The 23,743-nt window shown below is 46.5% G+C and overlaps 1 protein-coding gene across 1 annotated transcript in view; it reads left to right on the forward strand.

Annotated features, from left to right (window-relative positions):
* MGAT5B (alpha-1,6-mannosylglycoprotein 6-beta-N-acetylglucosaminyltransferase B) overlaps positions 1 to 23,743 on the forward strand; it is a 168,343-nt gene that overhangs the window by 139,469 nt on the left and 5,131 nt on the right. The window contains exons 14-16 of the mRNA XM_073310498.1: positions 1,367 to 1,513; positions 4,358 to 4,474; positions 23,650 to 23,724. Coding sequence (XP_073166599.1) covers positions 1,367 to 1,513; positions 4,358 to 4,474; positions 23,650 to 23,724 — 339 coding nt within the window. The remainder of the gene's footprint in view (positions 1 to 1,366; positions 1,514 to 4,357; positions 4,475 to 23,649; positions 23,725 to 23,743) is intronic.

Raw genomic sequence — 23,743 nt, forward strand, 5'->3', positions numbered from 1 at the left:
AGCTGAGCAAATCGCAACAGCGAATTTGTCTGATTAATTTCCCCTTTTTACGAATTGTCAGTGGTCAGCTCACAACATTCTCAAGTGTATTTGTAATTCAAAATCATTCACTAATTTCTTCAGCAAATAACTCTTAGTCTGCAGGTTATTTGAATGGTGAATATTACAATCGAATACACAACTTTTACTGAGACATCTAACTCACGTGATTTACATAGCTAGAACTCAGGTAAATGACTTGAGAAACCAGCTTACATAGCCCCAATTTCGAATGGTAAGATTGATTGATTGTTGGATTGGTAGTTTGCCTTCTGTTGATTAATTACATCCAATCAGAAGAGAGAAACAATACCACGTGACTGTCCAAAGATGGTGCAAATGTTGGATTTTAAATTTTACAATTGAATATACTATTTGGAATTGTCTCTTGGGAAATATTCATACTTTGGGGTTCAAATTTGTTTTTTGCAAGCAGTTGCTCTACTAGAGTTTAAGAGATGTGAATTACATCACACCCATCGTCACACCAAAGTTTGCTCTTGGGTTCCACTGAATGTTCATAGAACACTTTTTGGTCACTATTTGCTCAGCTCTGTCCAGGAGCGTGGGGTCTGTGGATTGATTGACTAACAGCATAACTAGGTCCTGAAATGCTCCTTACTGATATCGGAACCTGAGCCCAGCGCCATAGCACTTGCTAGAGTCAGGCAAAGTGCATACTTCCCAGACCACCCCCAGCACTGCCAACCCAGTGGCATGCAAGCCCCCTATTATATTCCAGCCCTTGGCTTTTCCTGGGTAAGGACTGCCAACTGTGCCTGAATTATGGGATGTGCAAATGCCCACTGGCACACTAAATACCCAAACTCATTTCATCCTGTTACCAGGAAAGAAAACCAGGTCTGTAGACAGGAGAAGCTAGGGCATGTAGCTGCTGTTCCACCTAGGTCTGGTACTGTTTTAGGCATGATTCTGATTTGATATCTAGCAAGCCAGCAGCTTTCAATGTGGAAACAGTAGGACGAATACATGCATGATGTAAAGAGGTGCAACTTCCATTGATATTAATGACAAGGCCTCTGTTATAAATGAAGGGGTAAAGATGTACTGTGTACATTTAGCTTTGATAAAGACATCATTTTGGGGAGAACTTTATAACACATTTAAGCTATTGTGAATTGAACTACAAAGAATTTCACTTAGAGTTCAGTTAGATCAGCCTGTGTTTCTGCTGAGCTGAGCACCAGAGAGAGTTCAGATGAGTGAACTCGAGAGGCAGAACTGCTAATGAATTAGAATGCAACGGGTCTGGGCAATGGTGTTCTTCACTCAAGCTCACCAGGGTTTGTGGTTTTGCTTCCTGCAGCTGTTCATCGGATTTGGATTCCCCTATGAAGGTCCTGCCCCTTTGGAAGCGATAGCCAATGGGTGTGTTTTCCTGCAGTCTCGTTTCAACCCACCACACAGCTCCCTCAATCACGAATTCTTCAGGGGGAAGCCTACGTCAAGAGAGGCAAGTGGTTCTGCAATGTTGTGTGCCGAGAATTTGCAGGTTGGCCTTAGCCATGGCATTTGCTCTGGATTCAAACCAAAGGGGTGGACCAGCTGAGAAGATCAGGCTCTGGATGCTCTTCCCCGCAGTTCAAAGGTGTAGTTAGCTGGGTGTGGGATCAGACCCTTGCCCTCCCAATCTGATCTCTCCCCTCTCGAGACCTGGAGAAGATGGACAAAATGAGACCTGGGTTTGAATTTCAGCTCTGCAAAACAAAACCTGATCAATGAGGCTTTTGCAAAAATCCCACACCATGTCCTAATTGGTTACCCCAGAGACAGACTTCAGCCTGACCCTCCCTTTCCCAAACCTGGGGTTGTAGGCTCCCAGATAAGTTGGGATCTGAACTTGAATTGCTCCTGGTTGTGGTTTTCTAAAACAGGACTGAATATATATATATATATATATTTTTTGTGCAAACTCCCCTCCTGGGCCTGCCGCTGGCTATGAATTTAATCTGAGTGCAGCAGGAGCTCTTTAAAAGTTAAAGGGTTGAGAAAATTGAGCCTTGTATTATTAATAAAGTGGATAATGCCGTGTAAATTCCCACATCCCTGCTGAGAAAGCCCCTCCACTGGCCACATCAAGGACCTCTTTCTCAGCTTCTGTTTCCGTCTGAGGCTGTTCCTTACCAAGTGAGTTAGAATCTACCCTAAGGTGTCCTCTATCCTGCCCCCCCCTTGATAGCCTCCTTTCCGCTGGCTCTCAGACTGGATTGCATCTTCTGTAGCCACCCTTCTCCAGGCAGTTGGGTGCTTCCGTTGCCTTGGCAGCCAGCCCGTTTGTCATCATTACAGTGTGGTGGCTGCACGCTCGCTTGCCATTCATCTTGGCAAGAGACAGAGACAGAGCAGGGCCACTGTAATTAGCTCCTGTAGAATTAATTCTCCTCCCATGTCCTCTTTGTGTTTTGCTGATGTTAGCATAATGCAGGTTGTGTTGCGAGGGCCCCGGTTCGCACTCAGCGACTTGGCAAAACTGTGAACAGAGCAACCGCTACGGAGAGTGTGCATGATGTGTGGGTGTGTTTGTGTGTGAGATGGAAGGTGTTGGAATCATTCTTTCAGTGCAGCCAGCCCTGCTGCTTTTAATTTGTGTCATTATAACAGCCGAGCCTGCCATCCTTAGCTGCTGTCACTAGGGAGAAGTGTGCTGATGACAGCAAAGAAGCAGAAGAGAGGGATAATTAATTGCCATCATCTCTTTATTTATACGTATCTGAGCCTTCTGGGCAGGGCTGAGATCATGGGAAAGTTGAAGGTCTTTAGGGTAGATGGGATATTGGGTTTGGTTTTGTGTTTTAGCCCAGCTGATTGGTCGATATGTTAGGAGAATGGGGATTACCCGGGATTGGGGCCGTTGGTTTGCTCAATGGATGGTCCTGCCCTTTGGTGCAGCTGATGCTGTCTTCTTCTCAATAATTGCCAGGTTTACTTTGGCTCTGCATCTTTGGGGAATGCTGTGACCCAGAGGTTCACTTTGCATCACAACCTGCAGCTGGCAAGGGGCAGAGTCTGTAGCCTGCTGTGAAGAAGCCTCCACTGCGGGTTCTTTACATTAGTAGCTGGGCTCCAACTCACAGCACAGCTGTGTAAGCAGCGCCATGAGTGGATTAGAAAACCAGCCTCCCTCCAGAAAGCAGCTGAAACATGGAAACTCGAAATGTCCAGGATGCAAAAAACCCCCACAAATGGTGAACTCTGCCCCCTGGGAAGAAGTCCAGCCCAAGGACTAGACACTCCTTAAGCCTATGAGCTCCATGGGACTTCACTGGCACCCCTGCAGAGGGGAGAATTTCACCTAAAGCCATTTGGCAAAACAATAAAAATCAATTTCTGCGCAAGTTCTCCCACCTCTAATGGATACTTTGTCTCCTCTCCCCGGCAAAGGGCTGCGGGAGCATGATCATGTCTGGCAAAGCATAATGCTCATTATATAAAATGCTCTTTTTCACATCTTCCTTGCTTTCAAAGCCCCTTTGTAACCATTGCCAGTTTTCATCCTCCTTTCTGTTTAGAAAATGTCCCTTCTCTGCACCAGGACTCTTTCCTCTGTCCTGTGCACCCCTTAAAAGTATAGCTTCAACTTCCACCCTTTGCCCTACTTCCTGAGACACGACCTGTGCTTGTTGGCTGCCTTGCAGCAATGTCAATGAGGCTGAATCAACAGATGCCCAAAGCTTAAATAAAGGAGAAATGCATGGAGAGGATGGGAAAGAAGATTGCTCTATAGGATGGAAAAGTGACTGCCAATAGGAAGCAATCCCCAGAGGAAGAGTCCTCACTGCAAACAGGAATGCTCAGCTTTAGTTTTGCAAATTCGAGGGTGGTTCAGATTCTAGTTCCAGTTTAGCCCAACACCAAACTTCACGTTTGATCACAGATTTGACATTTGTCTCATCTTTGTAATGAGCATTGTGCTTCTACAAAACCTTGTAGTCAGGTCTTAGTTTTTCAAACCTCACTGATGGGGGAGGTTCCGATCTGGGATGGATTTCATCTGAATCTCTGAGGTTGAGATTTGCCCAGTCGCTGAGGGGCAAATTTAATTTTATTGGGACTTAGGCATTCAAAACCATTAGGCTGTTTTAAAATATCAGCCTAAAGGCTGAGAGAAGGTGGGTTTGGATTAAAGGTTCCACTTTGGATCCATCTCTGCATGCAATGGGTTTAGTAGCTCTCATCACTGTTCCTGCTGCCATCAGCTCACCTTTCACATTGCCTAGCTGCAGGGAGGTCACTGCGTGTGGCCACAGTGCCTTCTGCAGGGAATACCACACAGTTCATTTTTTGTTTCCTTTCTCAGGTGTCCTCCCAACACCCCTATGTGGAGGACTTCATAGGGAAACCTCATGTGTGGACGGTGGACTACAATAACTCAGAGGAGTTTGAAGCCGCTATCAAAACTATCATAAGGACCAAGGTAATTCCTGGCAGAATTCATTGAAACACTGAGATAAGCTCATCTGTTGCTGAGACAGAGAGAATGGAGGGCTGGATTTGCAGGAGTCAAGAACAAGCAGTTGTTAGCAGCCCACGTGCCCTCTGTGACTGTCCCAGCATTAGTGGCTAGTCACTTCTCTGAAATTGTTTGCACATGCAAGCCAGAAATCCCAGTGTCTCAGGACAGGAGGCAAGTAGCTCTCGGCTTTCAATGGGATTTATGCTCCTGAGTTGCTTAGGCTCTTTTGAAAACCCCACTCAATGGAGTTACACTAGTTTAACTGAGATCAGAATCAGACCCAGTAGGTATGGATAGCTTGGACTCTGTAGTAACTTACCTGGAACAAACCTCCACACCTCTTGAGTTTCACCCACCAAAGCTTAGTCCTATCTATGAGGCCAGATTTTCCAAGAGCTCAATTCCCAGTAGACCTCTAAATAAGTTGATGGAACAACTTCAGCTGCTGGGCTCTAAGCACTTGAAAATCTGGCACACAGGTTCCTGAATGGAAACTGAGCTCTCTGAAAATCTCTCCAGTAATGTCCCCTGTTCAACTCTCCATCAACTTCCCACTCCCCATCAGTTAGGAAGTTAAACCCACTCATTTAACCAGGATGCAGTTTTCCCATCATGCATCCTCCTTCCCAGTGCTGGGATATTCCACAGCAAGCATCTGGGACTGCCAACCCTGTCTCTTGTAAGCAGGTAGTTTTTTTGTCAGCCTTGTATCTCCCCATGCAAGTGCTGCAAAAGCTACAGGTCACTTCACCTACCGTTCCTCTGCTGCATTTCATTTAATTATTAATAATTATTATTTGCATTAAACAATTCAATATGAAAAGCCTCAAATCCCCCCTATTAAATATGAAGAGCTGAAGAAATGCAGCAAAAAAAAAAAAGCCTTTTGAAAAATGCAGCAACTGCTGTGTGAGCCGACTTCTCAAAGACTTTTAAAAATTATCTGTCATGAATATTTACCTCCCCAGTGGCAGGAGCCTTTCAAGTTGTCCAAATTATTAAAGTCAATTTTCCTGGAGGGGAGAAAAGTGCTGATCTCCGGTTTGCTCACAATTTGCTTTGGGTAGGGTGAGGCGTCCCTGTTGTTACAAAGACCATACACCACGAAATAGCATCTTAATAAAAAATGGCCCTGCATCTGACTCAGATTAACAGGAATCAGGGAATTTAATAGATTCTACAAGGGTTTTGGGGGGTTTTTTTGAGTGAATTTGTAGTGTTCATGTCAGATTGAGAGCAGCAGAGATCCAAGTCTTCCATCCAGAGAGCAAGCTGTGCTGTGGTGTAGAGCTCCCCTGCTAATATTCCTCAGCCCAGATCTGTTCAGTTTCTTTGGCCCATTCTGTCCTTGCTTCCTCTGTGAAGCTGCCATCAATCAGGCTGATCCACACCAGCAGGGGGAGTATTGTGAGCCACCCCCTTTCTCCTGTCACAGCCATCACATGGAAACGCTCTTTAATTGTTACTCAGCATGAGTGGCAATTGATCTGGGGGCTCGTTCTGTAGTGCATAGCCGTCTCCATAGCTACGTCCATTCCCCCAGGGGAAATCGCTCACTAGAAAGTGAATTACCAGATTAAAAAATATCCCTAATTTGCAAACTGTTTAAATTCCTAATTCAGTAACACTCCTTGGATAAAAACAACGAGGAGTCCTTGTGACATCTTAGAGACTAACAAATTTATTTGGGCATAAGCTTTCGTGGGCTAAAACATACTTCATCAGATGTATGGAGTGGAAAATGCAGTAGAGAGGTATAAATACACAGCACATGAAAAGATGGGAGTTGCCTTACCAAGTGGGGGGGGGGTCAGTGCTAATGAGCCAATTCAGTTAAGGTGGAAGTGGGCTATTCTCAACAATTGACAAGAAGGAGTGAATACCAAGGGAGGGAAAATCACTTTTGTAGTGCTAATGAGGCCAGTGTAATCAAGGTGGCCCATTTCAAACAGTTGAGAAGAAGGTGTGAGTATCAGTGGGGGAAATTAGTTTTTATAGTGACCCATCCACTCCCAGTCTTTATTCAGACCTAATTTGATGGTGTCCAGTTGCAAATTAATTCCAGTTCTGCAGTTTCTTGTTGGAGATCCATCAAATTAGGCCTTGCTGCTCTTTCCCTGGACCTCCTACTCTGCTGCTCGCAGGCTTTCTTCTTCCCCCTTCTAGTTAAGCCCATCCTTCAGGGTCAGGATTCCATGGCTCCTCCTTCTCCTGGGGTTGCTGCTTTTCTTCTCTCTAAGCCTGGAGCATGACTGCCGTCTTCCACACTGCAGCCCTTTCTGCTGCAAACTTCCTGGCTCGATATCTTGCGCAGCATCTTCCCCAGCTGGGCTTGATCAGCCATTAGTCATTTTTAATCAAGCAGACTCTCCACCTGTAACGTTAATTGGCGTGATCTGCCCCACCTTAGCCCCTGCAGGGCTGGTGTGGGGTGAACAGCCCACCACACTAGCCAAACCCCGATCGCCGTACTGACTAGTCACTACTGAGTGATCAATACTCAGGGCCAGATCCTTAGCTGGTGTCAAGTAGCATAGCTCCACGGAAGTCAATGAAGCTACACTATTAACTTACACCAACTAAGGATCTGGTCCTCAGTTTCCTATTATAGAATTACATTTCTAAATCATTCCTCTGGTGCCTGCCTGGTGACCCTCTGGCAATGGAGTCTTCAGCCCCAGCAGCCTGCAGACACAAGCAGAGGATTCCTCAGCTGCTGAGGCCAATGTAGAAGTAACCCACCAGGAAGGAAACGGTTCCTATCTGCCTTACAGTGGGTTGGGGTAGCCTTTGCCGGGAGCAGCCTGAACAAATTCAGGAGCAGCTGGTGATGGCTTCCTTTACTGAGCTCCATTGGCTGTATACACAGTATGGTATGACCCTCGGCTGATTGGTCAAGGCATGGGGCCGAATGGGAAGGGTCCATAGGAAGCAGCTGGACTAAGCTGTGGCCTTTTCTGATCACTGGCAGCAAATTTCACCCAGCCTCCCACTCTTGTGAAGATCTCCCCAGTGGTGCAGCAAAGACAGTGGGAATGCTTGCCTAGCCTCCCCTCCCTCCCAAGCAGTGAGAACAGCCCTGTGTCCCTCCCACCATGCAGGAGAGACAATGGGAATACTGGCCTGTGCCTTTCCAAGCCGGAAATTGGGCTCTAAAGAAGAGGGCATAGATAAATCAAGAAGGGCCTTTGTGATTTTGCTGCTGCTCAGTGGCGTGGTGTTTTTACAGTACGAGGAAAGACTGAACAAGAGATTGCAAGAATGAGGTGGGTATGGAAAGAAAGAGAGTAGATCATGTGCCATCTAAAGTAGCCAGTAGGAAATGCCACTGGGGCTTTCCTCTAAGTATTGGGGAAGGTCCTGGGTCTGGCTTCTCTAGGAATAGAAACAAATCTTTTGTTGTGGCTCTAGATGATAGAACATCTAACAGACTGATGTTCCAGTGCCCTTGGGAACTTGATAAACCATCTGCTTTCCAAACAGCAGCACCAGGTGCTGCCATGTATTCAGTGCTCTTGAAGGATAGCACTCCCAAGTGGCATTTCTTTGAAAGGCAGCAGAGCACCAGAGCTGACAATCTGTGACACTATTAGGGCTCGTACCCGAGCTCTCCCCATATGACAGCAGCTTGTTAGGTGTGGGATCTTTGGTGTTGGTTACGGGCACTCGCGAGCTGTAGTTTGTTTTGATCTCGTCTCATCTCTTCTCCTCCAAAATATTGCAAAGAATGTATCAAACCACCATATACAATTATTCGTCATTAGGTGCATCTCAATTAACATTAAATTTTCAATAATTATGTCCCTGACACTGGGCTTCCTGTCAGCTGTCGACAAAAACTGAAGTGAGCCGCGTTGACCATCTCTGTTCCATCTGCGCTGGTGAAATGTTCCCAAAGAGAGAGGGTCTCAGCTGCCGAGCTGGTGTTTAAAGGGCACATGTGTCACATCCTCTGCATGTTACAAGATGAATTAATGGAGGTCACATCTTTCCATCAGCAGTGTAAAATCAGCAAAAAACTAGGGGTGTAAAAAAAAAAAAAAAAAGAAAGTTATCAGATCTCCACACAGCAATGCCAGCAGCTCCACCTCTCTCCAGAAATAAAATGGGACAATGTCTATTCTCTCCTTTTTGGGCCCACTCAATCAGCTGCCAGAGGGGGTGAGTGCATTAGCCTTTCACCTTTTGAAACATGGATTCTCTAGTGCCCAGCACTGTGTGCAGTTATTTACTCCAGTGCCCGGTGAATGTAAAATGCTGCCACCCTGATTGGGCACCTATTTTGCACTCAGTTCGTACTGGAGTAAATGACAACACAAGGTGCAGGACAACACAGAATCAGACCCATGGATGCCAATCCCCACTGAAGTCACAACTGGCATTGAGTTTATTAGTCTTTCATCCTAGTGTGTATTACAAAGCCGCTGCCTGCTCTGGCCTCAGTTTCTGCTTGAGGGAAGCTCAAGACCAGGATAGGTCCATGGTGCCATGGCTCAGGATTCACATGGAGTGGCAGAGCTGTGTGGGACCCAAGACTTGACTAGCAGACGATGCTGCAGGGCAGGGATTCAGGTACTGGCAGAGAGGCACATGGCCTCAGATTGGAATAGCAGTTGGTGCTGCAGGTCAGGACTTGGGTCCCTTGGCAGAACTGTTTGAAGAAAGCATAAACTAGTACTCTTCATCTCGCACCTTAATGAGTATTAACGGACTCCCAGCTCTGCAAGGGGAAACAAAGAAGAAAGACGAAAGCCTTGTGCTGCTCACACAATACTATCTCTTCAAACAGATGAATAAATTACTTGTCCCAGCTTCAAAGCTGGGCTCACTTCTCCTCTCATTTAGACCACTGTAAATCTGAAGTAACTTCAGTGAAGTCAGCAGAGTGACTCTGGATTGATTTTGGTGTAAACGAGAATGGGATTTGGTCCTGTAGCAGGTGACTGCAGGAGAAGTTTTGGGTGCACAAAGGTTCCTCATAAAAGGCTTTTGCTGGGCTCATTGGAATCCCGACACACATGCACACGCACTCATTTAAGATAAAGATTCTGGGCAACATTTTCAGAAGTATCTAAGAGACTTAGGAGTCTAAGTCCCATTTTCAAATGTGGGTTAGGCAGTCTCACTGGAAGCCAATGGGATTTAGGCTCCTGAATTCCTAAGGATAATTCTACACTGCAAAAATATCCCTGTAGCACCAAGTCTCACAGGCCAGGTCAACTGATACAAGCTCATCTCGCATTATGGGGTTACAAATATCAGTGTAGATCAGAGGTAGTCCATTATTTTTTGTTAAGGTCCAAATTTCTTGGTCAAGGTACGGTCAAGATCCAGACTCCAGGGAAAATAATAATAAAAAAACCCAATTATAATAATAAGTAAATATAAAGATTTCAGGGTCTGTTCAAAAGCATCTCCTGATCCAGATTTGGCCCACACTCCACCTATTGGCTAGTGTAGTTGTTCCTGCTCAGGCTGGAGCTTGGGCTCTGAGACCAACCCCCATTGCTGGAGTGAGGCACATTGGCAAGGCATTATGGGTAAGCTTGTCCTGACATGACTTGACCCGAATCTGTTCCGTTGAGAGAGACCTTCAGGGCTATCTGGGTGCTATCAGTCTTTCACCAGCACTGAGGGTCTGATCCACAGCTCATTGCAAGACTCCCATTGCCCTCCGTGGATGTTGAATTGAACGGCATTTGCTTTAAAAGAGTAAAAACTACAGCTCAGCTGTCACAATTTTATTTAAAACGTGCAGTGACTCTGGAGGAGACTGGTGGGTTTTTTTCCACTGGGACATGTCTTCTTGGGCTAATCCCTTACCAGGTTAGAGCTCCTTTTAAAAGATGTATATAACCTCTCTGGGAACAGGGAGAGAATGTAAAGTAACTCACAGCAACTTCCCCCCCTTTTTTTAAGGGCTGGTTTATTAGAGATGCTGTCAAGGCAATTAGGCCTAAAAATTGACCTAGCATAAAAGCCTTATTATGGGCTTTTGCTGCAAGATTTCCCCTAGTATTTTGTCTTTAAAATAATGTTTTATGCAGCAGGAAGAGAAAACAAAATCCCGTGGGAGGGAAGAGAGAGAGAAGAAAGAGAGAGGGTGGCTTAGGGTAGCTGTGTCACAAGTCCGAGAGTTTCACTAGAAAGTGTCTGGAGAGTGCTATTTGATCTGTTTAGCTGACTGTACTGGAGCTAAGTCTTGAAGAAATGTTATATGTGATGGAGTTCTTTTTAGATACCAAGCATATCGCCAGTAAAGTTTGTTCTCACTGTCTGGGTCTCACTATGACCAATCACACTTAAGTGTAGCTGCTGCTGACAAGTTCTCGCATGCAAGTAAATAAGGCAATCCATGGTGCCAGAATATTACAGGAAGAACATATGCAGCATCGTTCTAGAAGGACACCTACTGTGTTGGTCATTTGGTAGCGAAGCCCTAGGATGAAGCCCTGGTGACAGCTGGACTTCTTATGCATGTGGCTATGCGTGCCCCCCCCATCCCCCCTCAAATAAATTATTTGAGATTCAGATGGCAACCTCATTCCAAAGCCATGAAGTTGTTTACATTTGCTGGAAAATGGACCTTTGTTCTCTGGACAGGTGTTTGAATTTTAGCTTGAGCCTTGGCTCGGTTTGTGACAAAGCCCCATCTCAGGCAAGTTGTGTGCGGTTTCAGGTTTCAGAAGGAAAGTCCCGTCCCCTTCTCCCAGGCTCAGCACTGCAGCATTCAGTAGCATCTGTAACAAGTCATGGATGCACTTTTTGTGTAACATGCTTAGCAATTTCTTGTTTTCCCCGGTGCTTATTGTTACCAAGGATTTCTGATCTATTTATAATAAAAACTCAAATAGAGGCGGCGTCAAACACCATAAACTCAGGCAAGCAAATCAGTGGGCAGTCACAGGTAGCAAAAAGAGAGCGAAAAGCAAGGAGACAAATTACAGCCCACCAGGAAATGTGACGCTGGAAGAATTTGTCCTGGTGATGAATTACAGCTGTTACATGGAGTTTAGAGGCGAGAGAAGGAAAGAGGTTTCATTTGAGGTCATTTTCTTGGGCTTCAGCTTTTACATTGTCAAAAATAGTTCCCACATAAGCAATATAATACAGCCAGTATTCTGGTGTAATGAAGGGAGAAAGCTTCATTATATTAAAGTCAAACATTCAGGAATATAATGAAAAATTATATATTTCAGGCTATGCTTGGGAGAGTGGCATATTAAGCATTGCAGTGAAAATAGCTGGTTAAAATCTCCCCAGTCTGCTGTTACACACTGTTAGGCAATTGTGTTATTTTCTATTTATTTGTCTGATGATGTTTGGATTTTTATCATTATTATTTTGAGTGAGAGATTTAATATTCCCTTTGGCCCTGCGATTCCTCTCGGAGACTCAGCCCCCTGCAGAGAAATCCCATCTCTACATTTATTCCTCAGGTACCTACCTGGGATTCTAAATGCTCCATCTGACAACAGTGGGCTCCATTCACCATTGTTCTGCTGCCCCTTTGCACCTTCAGCGCGAAGGGATCCTGGGGCTGGTTCTGCACTCACTGGCGAGCACCCCCAGCAAAGGGGCATTCCGAGGTGCACTGGGGAGGCCCGTGCCAGGAATGGGGGAATCGTGGCTGAGGAAATTCTAAACCTCAGCTGTTTCCCAGCTGCTGCAAAGCCCACAGTGGCCATATAAGTCAGAGCTGCCCAGCCTGTGCTGGGTGCTGAACTGGCTGCCAGCAGCCCCAGGATCGGGGGGGGGAGGCAGTGTCCTGACACTGGGCTTCACACTTGCACAGGGATGAGTTGGGGCTCCTGGCTCCTGTCTTCTGTCCCCATGAGCCTGGGCACACCACTGCATCCTGTGCAGCGATGGTGAGTGATGGAGGTGTTGTGCTGTTGCAGAATGGGGTGAAACCAGGGCGGTGTGACTGTATGTCGTTGGTGCTGGGGGTACAGCACCACTAAGCAAGGGGACATGCACATCTGGCAATTGGTGACTCCTCATTCAGCATGGAGCGCCACCTCTCCCTCCTCTCAGGTCATGCGCTACAGGTAGGGTTGGCTCTGTCGCATCTGTGGCGAGGTTTCCAAGAGTGTCCCAGCCACATGGCTCCGTATCACCATTTCACACACTCACACCTCACTCTACTGCAATAAAAATCTTTAAAGGTGGATTTATTATGATGGACTCACCACGTTGGCCATGTAAGCATGGGCTAGATTCATAGACTCATTTCATGGGTTACTTCCATCCATGCTGCACCTACCTTTCCCTGTCTTATGGTCCATTCACTCCCCTCTCTTGTAATGGGGAAATGGAGAGACCCTTGCCCCCAGACAGCAGGGCAGGTAATGTGTCCAGTCAATGGGATTTGGTTCTAGGACCTTGTCGGTGTGGCTTGCGTGGGAGTTCTTGCCGCGTGCTGTCCCAGCTCTGCACATGTGGCTGGCTCAGCGGACCCCGATAGAACCTGCCCAGAAAAACCACAGTCTCGGTTCAGTGGCGAAGGTGCTCGGCAGGGTTTATTGTCGACTAAGCACCGTATTAGCACCCCTGCTTAGTGGCTATAGGTACACTAACACACGTGTGCCCGTCACAATGGACCAGCTCAGTCAGCAGCAGGTCTTTCTGCTGCCCCTTAGGCCAGACAAAGGGTTAAGGCGAGGTGTCCCAAGATTTATAGACTAAAACAAACAACCTGGGCTAAACAACCGACATGTCAGCTTCCGTGTTCCGTGATATGTTTGCTACCTCCTCTCATTCCTTTCTCCTGTTGTTTCAGACAAAATATTCCTGTTCACCACTTCTGTCTGGGTACTTTACTCCTGATGTTTCTGACAAAATATCTCCGTTCATCACTTCTGTCAAACCATCTTATCCTGTGCTAGGTTGGGGTGTATACTTGTGCCAGCCTGCTGGAATGTGTTTACATATTCGGTGTGTTTTAGCAGTGCCAGCAGGACGTGCCAAGACACTGAACTTACATGCCCTGACTTTGGTTCACAGTTCAGGCCTCAAGTCTTGCATCAGGCCTAATGCTCTAGGCTCTCTCTGCTACACTCGGGTCTCTGTCTTCTCTCCTCGTCCCCACCCTCCCACTCATCCTTCTTTATAGCTGAGCAGATTTGCATCTCATCCCAAGCAGAGCTAAGAAATCTTATTCCCTCTTTAGCCTCTTGTGCCACCTGTCACAGTAACTCCTGCTGGTGATTTTTGATGCCTCTTCTGTTAACACTTCATCATCTGTTCCGTGCCTGGTAGTGAGAAACGAGGCCTGGACTGGGGGAGAGATGTTCTGTGAGGGCAGTGTTTCCCTGCTCACTGCATTTCCTCCTCTCCTACCGCTGTTCTGATTGTTCACCTTCGCTGCTGCTCACATCCCCCGTCCCCCCACACCGCCTCCTTCTCCCATTGCCACCACATCTTCTCTGCTCACCCTTAACTCTGTGATCAAAACACTCGTCCCCTCTGCACCAGCTCTGGTGTCCCGTCTGTTATCCATCTTTCTTCAGGCTTTTTGCACTCGCTCTCTTGTCTTTTTTTCCCTTCTGCTTCTAATTCTGATTGTGTGGCTGGGACCACAGCAGAGTGCCAATTTCTTGAAGATAATTGTTTAATTAAAATATGACAGGCCTGGCCTCCTGTTGACAGCCACGCTGCCGGTGATGTTGGTCACAACAGGAACATTGGCTGCCACGAGAGTGACAGCTCTCTGTGAAGGAGGAGAAGACTCTGGGTACAGGCAGGCAGGAGTAGAGACCTAGGGCTAGATTGTGCCCTCGTGGGACGTGGAGGGACCATGCAGCATCCAAGATCCCCAGGAAGAAATCAACGAGAATTCCTGTGGCACCAACTGCAGCAAGCTTACTGTATCATAGCCTGGACACTGTGCCGTAGTTCAGATACCGCGGAACCACCTCCCGGCCCTTCTAAGCCTTTGCCGCTCGGTGGGGACTGACACATTTAGTTCCCTTGGTGATGTTTGTGTGCGTGATGTGGACACTTGTCACTGGGATCTGGAATGAAAAACTATCCAACTCATTTAACACGGCCACCAAACAACTAGCCAGAATTAGCCTGGACAGATTCCAACTATCAACCTACAGTACAAGGAAAAGGTTCTGTATCCCATGAATAATCCCTTACCCTTCTCAATACCTTACTAAGGATACATGAAAAAGGAGAGGGATAATGTGTTAGCCAACTTCTCCCTGCCCCTAACCTACCACAGACATGTTTCATCCACCCATTACAACCTCTCTTTTAGGTTATGAGCTTTTGTAGGCAGGGACTGTCTATACAGTGCCTCACACAATGAGGCCCTGATCTTGTTGGGGGCATCTCTGGTGCTGCTGTAATACAAAGAATGAATAGGAATAAACTGAACTTCCTTGGCAATGCCAGGATTAAAACGGGGGGTGGGGGGGAATCTGCCTCCCCTTAAATCTGTGTCAGGCAAAATGGAGGACAATTCACAGCATTCTGCTGGTAAAGGGTGAAACAGGCAATTGCAATTTGCTCTGCGAAAGGAACTACTATTTAAAGAACGCTCAGAAGCGCCCATCAAATCCTTTTATCCAAGTTCCCAAGTCAGGGCGAGCTCAATAATTCATAGGCAGGATCAGCGCCTGTCATTATGTCGAAACTGATTACCGCGCACACCTGTAATTAGATATAATGGGTGTAATTTCCAGTCTCGCTGAGATATTTATGGCAGAAAGTTGCTTAGAGATATCTTCTCTCCAGGCTGAGCCTTTTGAGTTTTGGTTTGATAAGTACTTCAAAAGGAGACAAATAATTCTGAGATTTACTGTTGGTGAAACGAAGGAACAGCATTTTCAGAAAAAAAGAATGTAGGCATCTCTTAGTTTGGGACCTATTTACTGAAGGTGCGTCCCGCTCTGGAGAGGTGCATCTGGGCCAGGGGAGGAGTACTGCACAAGTGCCCTGCTGCATCTCCCCTGCCATCCCATTTTTACCCACTTAGACAATTCCCCTCTGGAAGACGGGGTCAGTGTGATGCTTTGGGGGTTCACCCAGACCAATAAGGGGTTGTGTCACTGCCTGCCCTGTAATCTTGGGTGCTTCTGTGATGTGCACTTTGGCTCAGAGCCCTGATACACCAACAGCCCGCTTTGCTGCTCCTTTAAAGAGACTGAGGATTTTACCTTTCAGTTTGAAACGCTACATAATAAAAACAAGATTATGTTTATTAAGACAGAACAGGTATTGAAGTGATACCAAGTAGAAGGAATTGGGATAGAAATGGTTACAAACAAACAAACAAAGGTAAAATTATGCTTCTAAGACTAAACCTACCCTAACAAACTAGAATCTTTTGTTCAAAGTAGTTTTATCACCGCAGTTGCTTTTCCAGCATGGCTGGCCAGTTCTTAGCCAGGATCTAACACAGAGCTCGAAGCAGTAGGGTTTTTTTTTCTCTTCAGCTGAAGGAGACCCAAATGACTTTTTCTACCCACGTATATCATCAAAGTTAATCTTTGTTTTCAACATCAGGAAGCCCTCCTGGGGGCTCAGCTTGCTGTGTCCAGCAGGGAAATGATGCCATGGTAATTTTTGCAGTCTCTCCCTCCCAGTCCAATTAGTTAAGTGGTTATCTCCCCCACTCCCTTGTTTGATGGCTTTGTTTACCTTTTATGTACATGTACCTTTATTGTGTGTCTTTGTTCAACCTACATTGGAGGCACATTCAAGTAGGGGGGACCACATTCCTTTGTCTAAGGTGGGGGGGGGGATTTAAGCCCTTCCTGCCAATCACATTTTAAGACCATATGTCCAGCACATATTTCAGATTTTTCATATATCACCCCAACATACGCACCACCCCATAATATTAATGGCCAATGCATTACCAGTTCGCATAGGATACTTTACATGACACCGTTTTGATACAGATTATGACAACAGTGAGTTGGGGTGATACACTAAGCTGGTCAGGCCAGCTGAGACACACTGCTACTTACCAGGCAGCTTCTAGCTCTCTGGCAGTGGGATGCTATTAGGGTCACAGTCAGGAATGGCCTATGAGCTCCAGGGCTGAAAGTTCCTTCCAGGAAGTACGTCCTTCCAGGAATAAGTGTGCAGCACTGTAAGTGTTGTTCACAGTGGAGAAATTGTTGCCTGTCCTACAAGGGAGTCAGTAAGCAGCATCGCCCATGTGTGGAGAATGAATCTATCTATCCTCATCACTGTAGTATCTGAGCAACCATTAAAGAAAGGTGATGAGAGAGAGTACTGTGATAAGAGTACCTGTGCACAAAGCAAGAAATACATTAACAGAAAGTTGTGGACAGTTATCAGTTTCAGGCAGTGGCTGTGATTTTCCAGTGCGTAGCTGTAAATTTCAGGATGTGAGGGTAACTGTTCAAGGAAACAGGGATGGCTTTACATCATTCCTCTGCCAATACTCTACTGATTAAAAGCGAAAGTAGAAAGAATCCTCCATAAGGACAGCAGTGTTTCATAATCCATGCTAAAAATATGCCATTCATTTAAATGATAGTGCCAATCCAGAGAGAAGAAGCTGAATGCTGTGTATAAATAGCAGACAGAACACGGGGGCGGTGTGTCTGAAATGACACTGACTCAGAGCTGCTGAAAATACATTTGCTTTATCCCAGCATCCAAACTCTGCCAAAAGCTTCTTCCTGCTTCACAGCCCTGGGTATTAGACTGACTGCAAAGACCCAGAATCTAGGTGGCTGAATGTTTTCTGCTTATTAGGATTAGGTATGTGTGGTGGGAGGGAATTGACTCATGGAATCTCTTTGTTACACAAATTTTGAATTACCTGGGCCATCCCTAACTTTTTAATTCCCATCTCCATTAGTCTTATGATCTATCTATCTATCTATCTATCTATCTATCTATCTATCTATCTATCTATCTATCTATCTATCTATCTATCCCTAAACATAGAATCATAGAACTGGAAGGGATCTCGAGAGGTTATCTAGTCCAGTCCCCTGCACTCATGGCAGGACTAAGTATTATCTAGACCTTCCCTGACAGGTGTTTGTCTAACCTGCTCTTAAAAACCACAACCTCCCTAGGTAATTTGTTCAAGTGCTTAACTACCCTGACATTTAGAAAGTTTCTCCTAATGTCTGACCTAAACCACCCTTGCTACAATTTAAGCCCATTGCTCCTTGTCCTCTCCTCAGAGGTTAAGGAGAAAATTTTTTCTCCCTCTTCCTTGTAACAACCTTTTATGTACGTGAGAACTATTATCATGTCCCCTCTCAGTCTTCTCTTCGCCAGACTAAACAAACCCAGTTTTTTCAATCTTCCCTCAAAGGTCATGTTTCTTAGACCTTTAATCATTTTTGTTGCTCTTTTCTGGACTTTCTCCAACTTATCCACATATTTTGTGAAATGTGGTGCCCAGAACTGGACACAATACTCCAGTTGAGGCCTAATCAGCGTGGAGTAGAGCAGCAGAATTACTTCTCGAGTCTTGCTTACAACACTCCTGCTAATACATCCCAGAACGATGTTTGCTTTTTTTGCAGTAGTGTTACACTGTTACAATGTGCTTGTCACTGTAGTTTCTAGGCACCACTGCTATTGTGCTGGATGGTGTATGAACAAGACTAAAGCAAAGTTTGCTTCCACTCCATCAGAATCACCAAACAAGGGTACTGGCTTGTTCAGAGAATCAGTAATGGGAGAGGAGAGTCTTTTTATTTAAAAAAAAAAATCTCTGGATCACCCATTCAAACCTGGCCCCAGATCTGTAATAACTGACCTGTTCAGTGGTCTGCGTGAAATGAATGTTTGGTGGGTCTCAGCCCAATTCTTATTAGGCACCTGTCTTTGTCACGAAATGTCCACCCCAAAAGCGCACTTAAATTGGTCATCTCCCACAGAGAGACAAAGGGCTAAACTGACCATGAAGACTGAACGTCCTTCTTGCTGCTAGAGGAGCTTCCTCTAAGTTAGGGTTGAGGCACATTGGCAGAGGAGGGTACGGGGGAAGCTGACGCTGCCTCCAACTTGACACATGTAGACAGAGGCCTGCCCTCTCCTGGGCTGTGGCACCTTTCACCAGCTCTAACCACCATTAAACATTGTAAAGAAAAAATATACTCTGCCACCGCATATACCACTAAATAGCAGCAGAGAGGGAAATGATCTTTCCAGGCCCAGGTGAAAGCGTCACAAACCAGAGAAAGTAAAGAATTGCAGAGGTGGCTTTAAAACACAGGTGGCTTATGGTCGGGGGGGCAGGGTCTTAGGAAGGCAGATCTTGGCCAGAGTGTGGGTGGAGCTTGCTGGGAAATGGTTTCTGACCGTTTTTAAGGAAAATGAAAATGTTTCATTAAAAAAATGTTTCAAAAGAAATATTTCCATCAGCACGAAGCATGGAGCCTCTCAGCACCACTGTGACCTCATTTGAGAGCCAATGGAAGTCACCTCAGGGACTCCATTCTTCCCATCCTTTCCTCTCCACAAGAGACGGCCACTTCTCTCATCCATTAGTCTGCTCCCAGTTAAAATATAAAGCCGTGCTTTATTGCAGTCATTCCTAGGCCCAGTGCCTTGGTCACCTCTGGGACACCCCTGGGGATGGTGCGACATGACATTGTGCTGCGCGTCTCTGACTTCTCCATTGACGTGTTCTGTCATGCGTCATCTGCCGCTAATGATAACTATTAGATGCCGCCCCTTTGGATTTTAGGCAGAGACAGGCCAAGCTGATGTGGGGGCTGGTGGGGTTTAGGGCAATGCTAATCAGGGCCAGAAAACAAATAGGAAGAAGTCAAACTGCAAGCCACAGCAGATGAAGAACGGAGGGATAATGAGAAAAGTGACTCAGTGGGACAAAGTGGGATTCAATGCGATATGGGAAGATCAACAAAGCAGGTTCAAGTGTCTGTGCTGTTGACTGCATTAATCATGGCGAGGCGGGCAAGGTGCCAGCTGCAGGGCTATCGTTGTTCAGTAATTTCATTGCGCCTGGTCTCATTCCAGAGTTGCACGGCAAACCCTTTATTCCTGTGCGCCCTAATGTCTAGAGCCTCCTGCTCTCTCCCACCCGCTATTTCTTTAGTCCTGCTCACTTTTATTGCTAATCATAGCTTCCATTTAAATGCTAATCGGTCTCAGCAGAGGCCCTGTTTTACATATAGCGTGTCTTTTGTGGTGCAATAAAGCTTAAGCTCCAAATGTTAAATCTCCATTGAGACTCCATTAGGCATTTTTCCCCTCTGGGGCTTGGTGAAGGGGGTGGGGAGGTGGAGCAGAGGGGAAATGATGCATTGCTTGCAAAACGGGAAACAAGACACAAAGATTATTCACCCTTTGGGATGTTTCACTGGTGCTCCTTTGTGTCTCCCTCTGCGTCCCACCTACCTCCTTAATCCCTTCCTCATCAGCGCTAGTGGGCACGCTGGACCCTATAACGAAGCAGGTCTGCAGAGGCCTGGAGAGCAGAGCCAATCAGAGTTCCTGCTGCTAGACTCTGCTCCTGCCCCCAACACCAGCACATGGTCCAGACCTAGACCCATCAAGCTTAGCTCTGCTGCCATCAGTGGATTAATACCTTCAGGAGTTCTGTCCCATGCAGCTGTGGTCACTAACTCAGCAGGAAACCCTGTCCCAAAACAGTGCTAGCCTGGCTGCTGGGGAGGCGTTTGCATTGGGAGGTGGCAGGTGATGGGCTCGGAATCTCTAGGCCGGATTCAATATTTTATTGGCAGCAGGCCTTGTTTCCTGTTGAAATTTCCTGCTGTGGGTTTCCTTGCAGGACAGCACTCAGATGCTGCCAGTCTGGAGAGTTGAATACAAAACATTATTTAATAATGGGTTGGTCCCACTCCCTAGCTGGCAGATCATACCCCCTCGGGCCATGGTGCTGTGCCTAGCACACTAGCTTGTCACTAGAGCTGTCTTGAACCCCAGGTGGAGATCCTGCTCTGTGGCCTATGCAGTAGAGCAGTGGTTTTTCAACCTGTGATCTGCGGACTCCTTGGCATCCGCAAACTATGTCTAAGGAGTCTGTGAAAGGTGGTCATTACCATAGAGCAGTGGTTTTGAACCTGTGGTCCATGGACCCCTGGGGGTCCAAAGATTACCTAAGATTCCCAAAGGGGTCTGCACCTCCATTCAACATTTTTGAAGGGTCTGCAAATGAAAAAAAGTTGAAAACCACTGCAGTAGAGAATAGTCTCCCTATATCCCCAACTCCTCTGCGCATCGATGATGGAGAGGGCAGGGTCCTGCCCAGAATCTTTGCCACTAGCAATAGAAAGACTGGCTAAAAATCCTGAAAGGCCCCAAGCACACTGAACTGACATTGACGGGGGGCACCTGTTCCATGAGGCCCTGAGCTGACAGACCCTTTAAAAAAGGACAGGGATGTGCCTGGGGGTGTCTCAGGCTGCAATGGGGGTGGATGGCATTTGAATGCATCTGAAATTGTGTGAATGTTTCCCTGGATTTCCCCCCACGCCCCAACACTTTGGCTAGGCCACTACAGGGGGTCGTTTCGTTGAGGTGCAGCCCCTATTCAGTGCTAGGGAAGTGAGATGTAATTGTTTTTCTGTGAACTTATTGCTGGTGAGAGAGGCAGCATTGGAGCTGGAAGTCCTACATGGCATGGACAGCAGCCATGCAAGTTTCTCCACCCTGATCCATGCCAACGTGCCTCATGTGGGACCCGCAGGCGGACCACCCATACTGCTGGATGGCTTTAGACTCCAGGCCCAGGGAATCCTTAGCCTCCCTGCTCAGACTCCCCGCAAAGGTGTTGGATTAGTGCTGACAGCTGTGGTGGTTTTTGTCACATTGACACAGTGCACTTGGAACTGCACTGAGACCTGCCAAACTCATTTCATGTACAACACAGATAACTGGCAACATTTCTATGACCCAAACAGGCCCTAGTTCTTGAGCACCTGCCACCCACTTTAAAAAAAAACTTGGTCAACAGTGTTTGGATGGGGGTGGTGCAACATAACAGAATATGTCAGTTATTGCATGTCTGGATTAATGTGGAGGTACCTGCCCCGGGAATGCACTTCCCTTTCTAAGCTCACATGTCATTCCCCTGCCCCAAATTTCCTGTGTTTTACTATATAGCGGCGTTGCTGTGCTATGTAATGCTCTGAAGATTTCGGTCTTTCCAGTCACCCTGCTCTTACAATCCTGGGAATACCCTCTTCTTTACAATGTTAGCACTCTCCCACATAGGCCAGGCCCTATGCCCTGTAATGCTGGCACCCTGGTCTCTCTGCTGGAGCCAGGGCCGGCTCTAGGTTTCTTGCTGCCTCAAGCTCCGAGAGTTGAACTGCCAAAGCAAACAAACAAACAGACGAAAAAGGACGGCCGGAATGCCGCCCCGGGAATTGTGCCACCCAAGCACGTAACGGGCTTGCTTTGTTGGTGCCTAGAGCAGTCCTGGCTGGAGCTCTCTCCTGGTGCCTATCTCCTGCCCAGAGTGGGCACCCAGCTCTTGGTGGCTCTTTAAAGATTTCGTCTTCTAGCCAGACTTTTGTGTGCTCTGCAGGTCATTTGAGAAGCCCGCTGGTACATTTGCACCTGAGCAGTGTTTGAGATGAACCCATGTCCCAGGACGTTTTCTATCCTGTGTTTACCCCAAACTGTTGAAAACCCGGTTTTCAGTAAGAAAATGCAGGTTTTGATAAACACACACAAAAAAAATTTTTTTTGCAAGACATGGCACATCTTGATAATGTCGACAGTCTTTGTTTCTTTATCTTGGCCATTTTTGTGACACAAACTTTGAGCAGCTCCAAATATTGTAACTGTTGTTGTTGTGGTAGCACCTGGAGCCCCCTCCAGGGAGCAGGGCTCCATCATCCTAAGTGCTGTATGACAAAAAGTCAAAAATGCTTACTGCCTACGTTACGCTAAGAGACAACAGGTGGGTACACCAGACAGACAGTAGGGGCTTTTGCTGTGTGTGGGCAGCACACCACACACGTGTAATCTCCAGGCTTTCTTTTGATTCTTAATTGCCACATTCTGAGTTCTGATCTCCTAGAATGAGGGGAAAGGAAGGAACGAGGGAGTCTCACAAAGAGCCATTTGTTTTGCTGAGCCCGTCTGTTGTTGGGGCTCCTGTCTTTCAAGTTCCTACTCCATCCACATGCCTCCTGGTAGCAGATGGCTGCATGTGTCTGTTGGCGTTTCTGACAGGTCCAACATGATGATCGCCAGCATCCCTGAAAGTGCCCAAGAAAACTTTGGCGGGGTAGCAGAGGTGGAGACAAGGCCATGTGTCTCTCCAGACAGCAGATTGCTTCAGTGGTGCACCACTCTCCCAGGAAAAGATGCTTGAGTGAAAGGGGCTAGAGATGTGCAAAGTAAAGCGGGTCAGAAATTTTCCAGTGGGATGTTTTCCTGCTAGAAACTGGTGATTCATCTCAATCTAAACTTTCTGCGGAAGCCATGTTGATTTCAACTACATTTCACCGCGACTTATTGGAATGGAACATTCTGGTTTTTTTTAAGGACTTTCCAAAATTTTATTTTATTTTGTATTAGATAATAATAATAATATAAAACAGTCAGAATTGAAATATTTTGTTTTGATTGACCTAAAACAAAAAATTGTTGAAAATCATTCTGATTCAGAACTAAAAAACAAATATCGAAATTGTGGAACTTCCCAGGAAACAGAAGTTCTGGGTCCCACACAGCTCTGGCGCAAAGTGTGAGGAATGATTAAGAATGGATTAATTAGTACTGGAGATTAGTAACCCTATCCACATTGCTGCTGTCCCTTGCTGGGAGCCAAGCGCCCTGCTTCTGCAGTCAGCCCAGTGGAGTCTTCAGAGCAGGCAGCAATGCAGCAAGCCATGTCTTTGGAGCACTGGTCGGTGTTTGTGTGCCCACCTTACACCTGACATTAGCTGCTCCCACCAATAAAGATGGGCCTGGAAATGGGTTGTAGGAGGTCTTGCTGTGAAAGGAAACATGAAAAGGCATTAGGAAAACTGGTCTGTGAGTACGAGCTCCAGTAACTTTCCTCCTCCCACAGGCACTCTGAGCTGGGTTTGTAAGTGGTGGGCAGCTGAAAGCCCTAAGCCAAGGGGAAGAGAGCGGTCTTTCCCTGCTTGTGACTATGTCCTATTGCTTCCTTTCCACAGGTAGACCCTTACGTACCCTATGAATACACCTGCGAGGGGATGCTGGAGCGGATTCACGCCTACATTCAGCACCAGGTCCGTGACCGCTCTCCCA

The sequence above is a fragment of the Lepidochelys kempii genome, chromosome 14, assembly GCF_965140285.1.
Source record: "Lepidochelys kempii isolate rLepKem1 chromosome 14, rLepKem1.hap1, whole genome shotgun sequence".
In the NCBI taxonomy this organism is placed as follows: Eukaryota; Metazoa; Chordata; order Testudines; family Cheloniidae; genus Lepidochelys; species Lepidochelys kempii.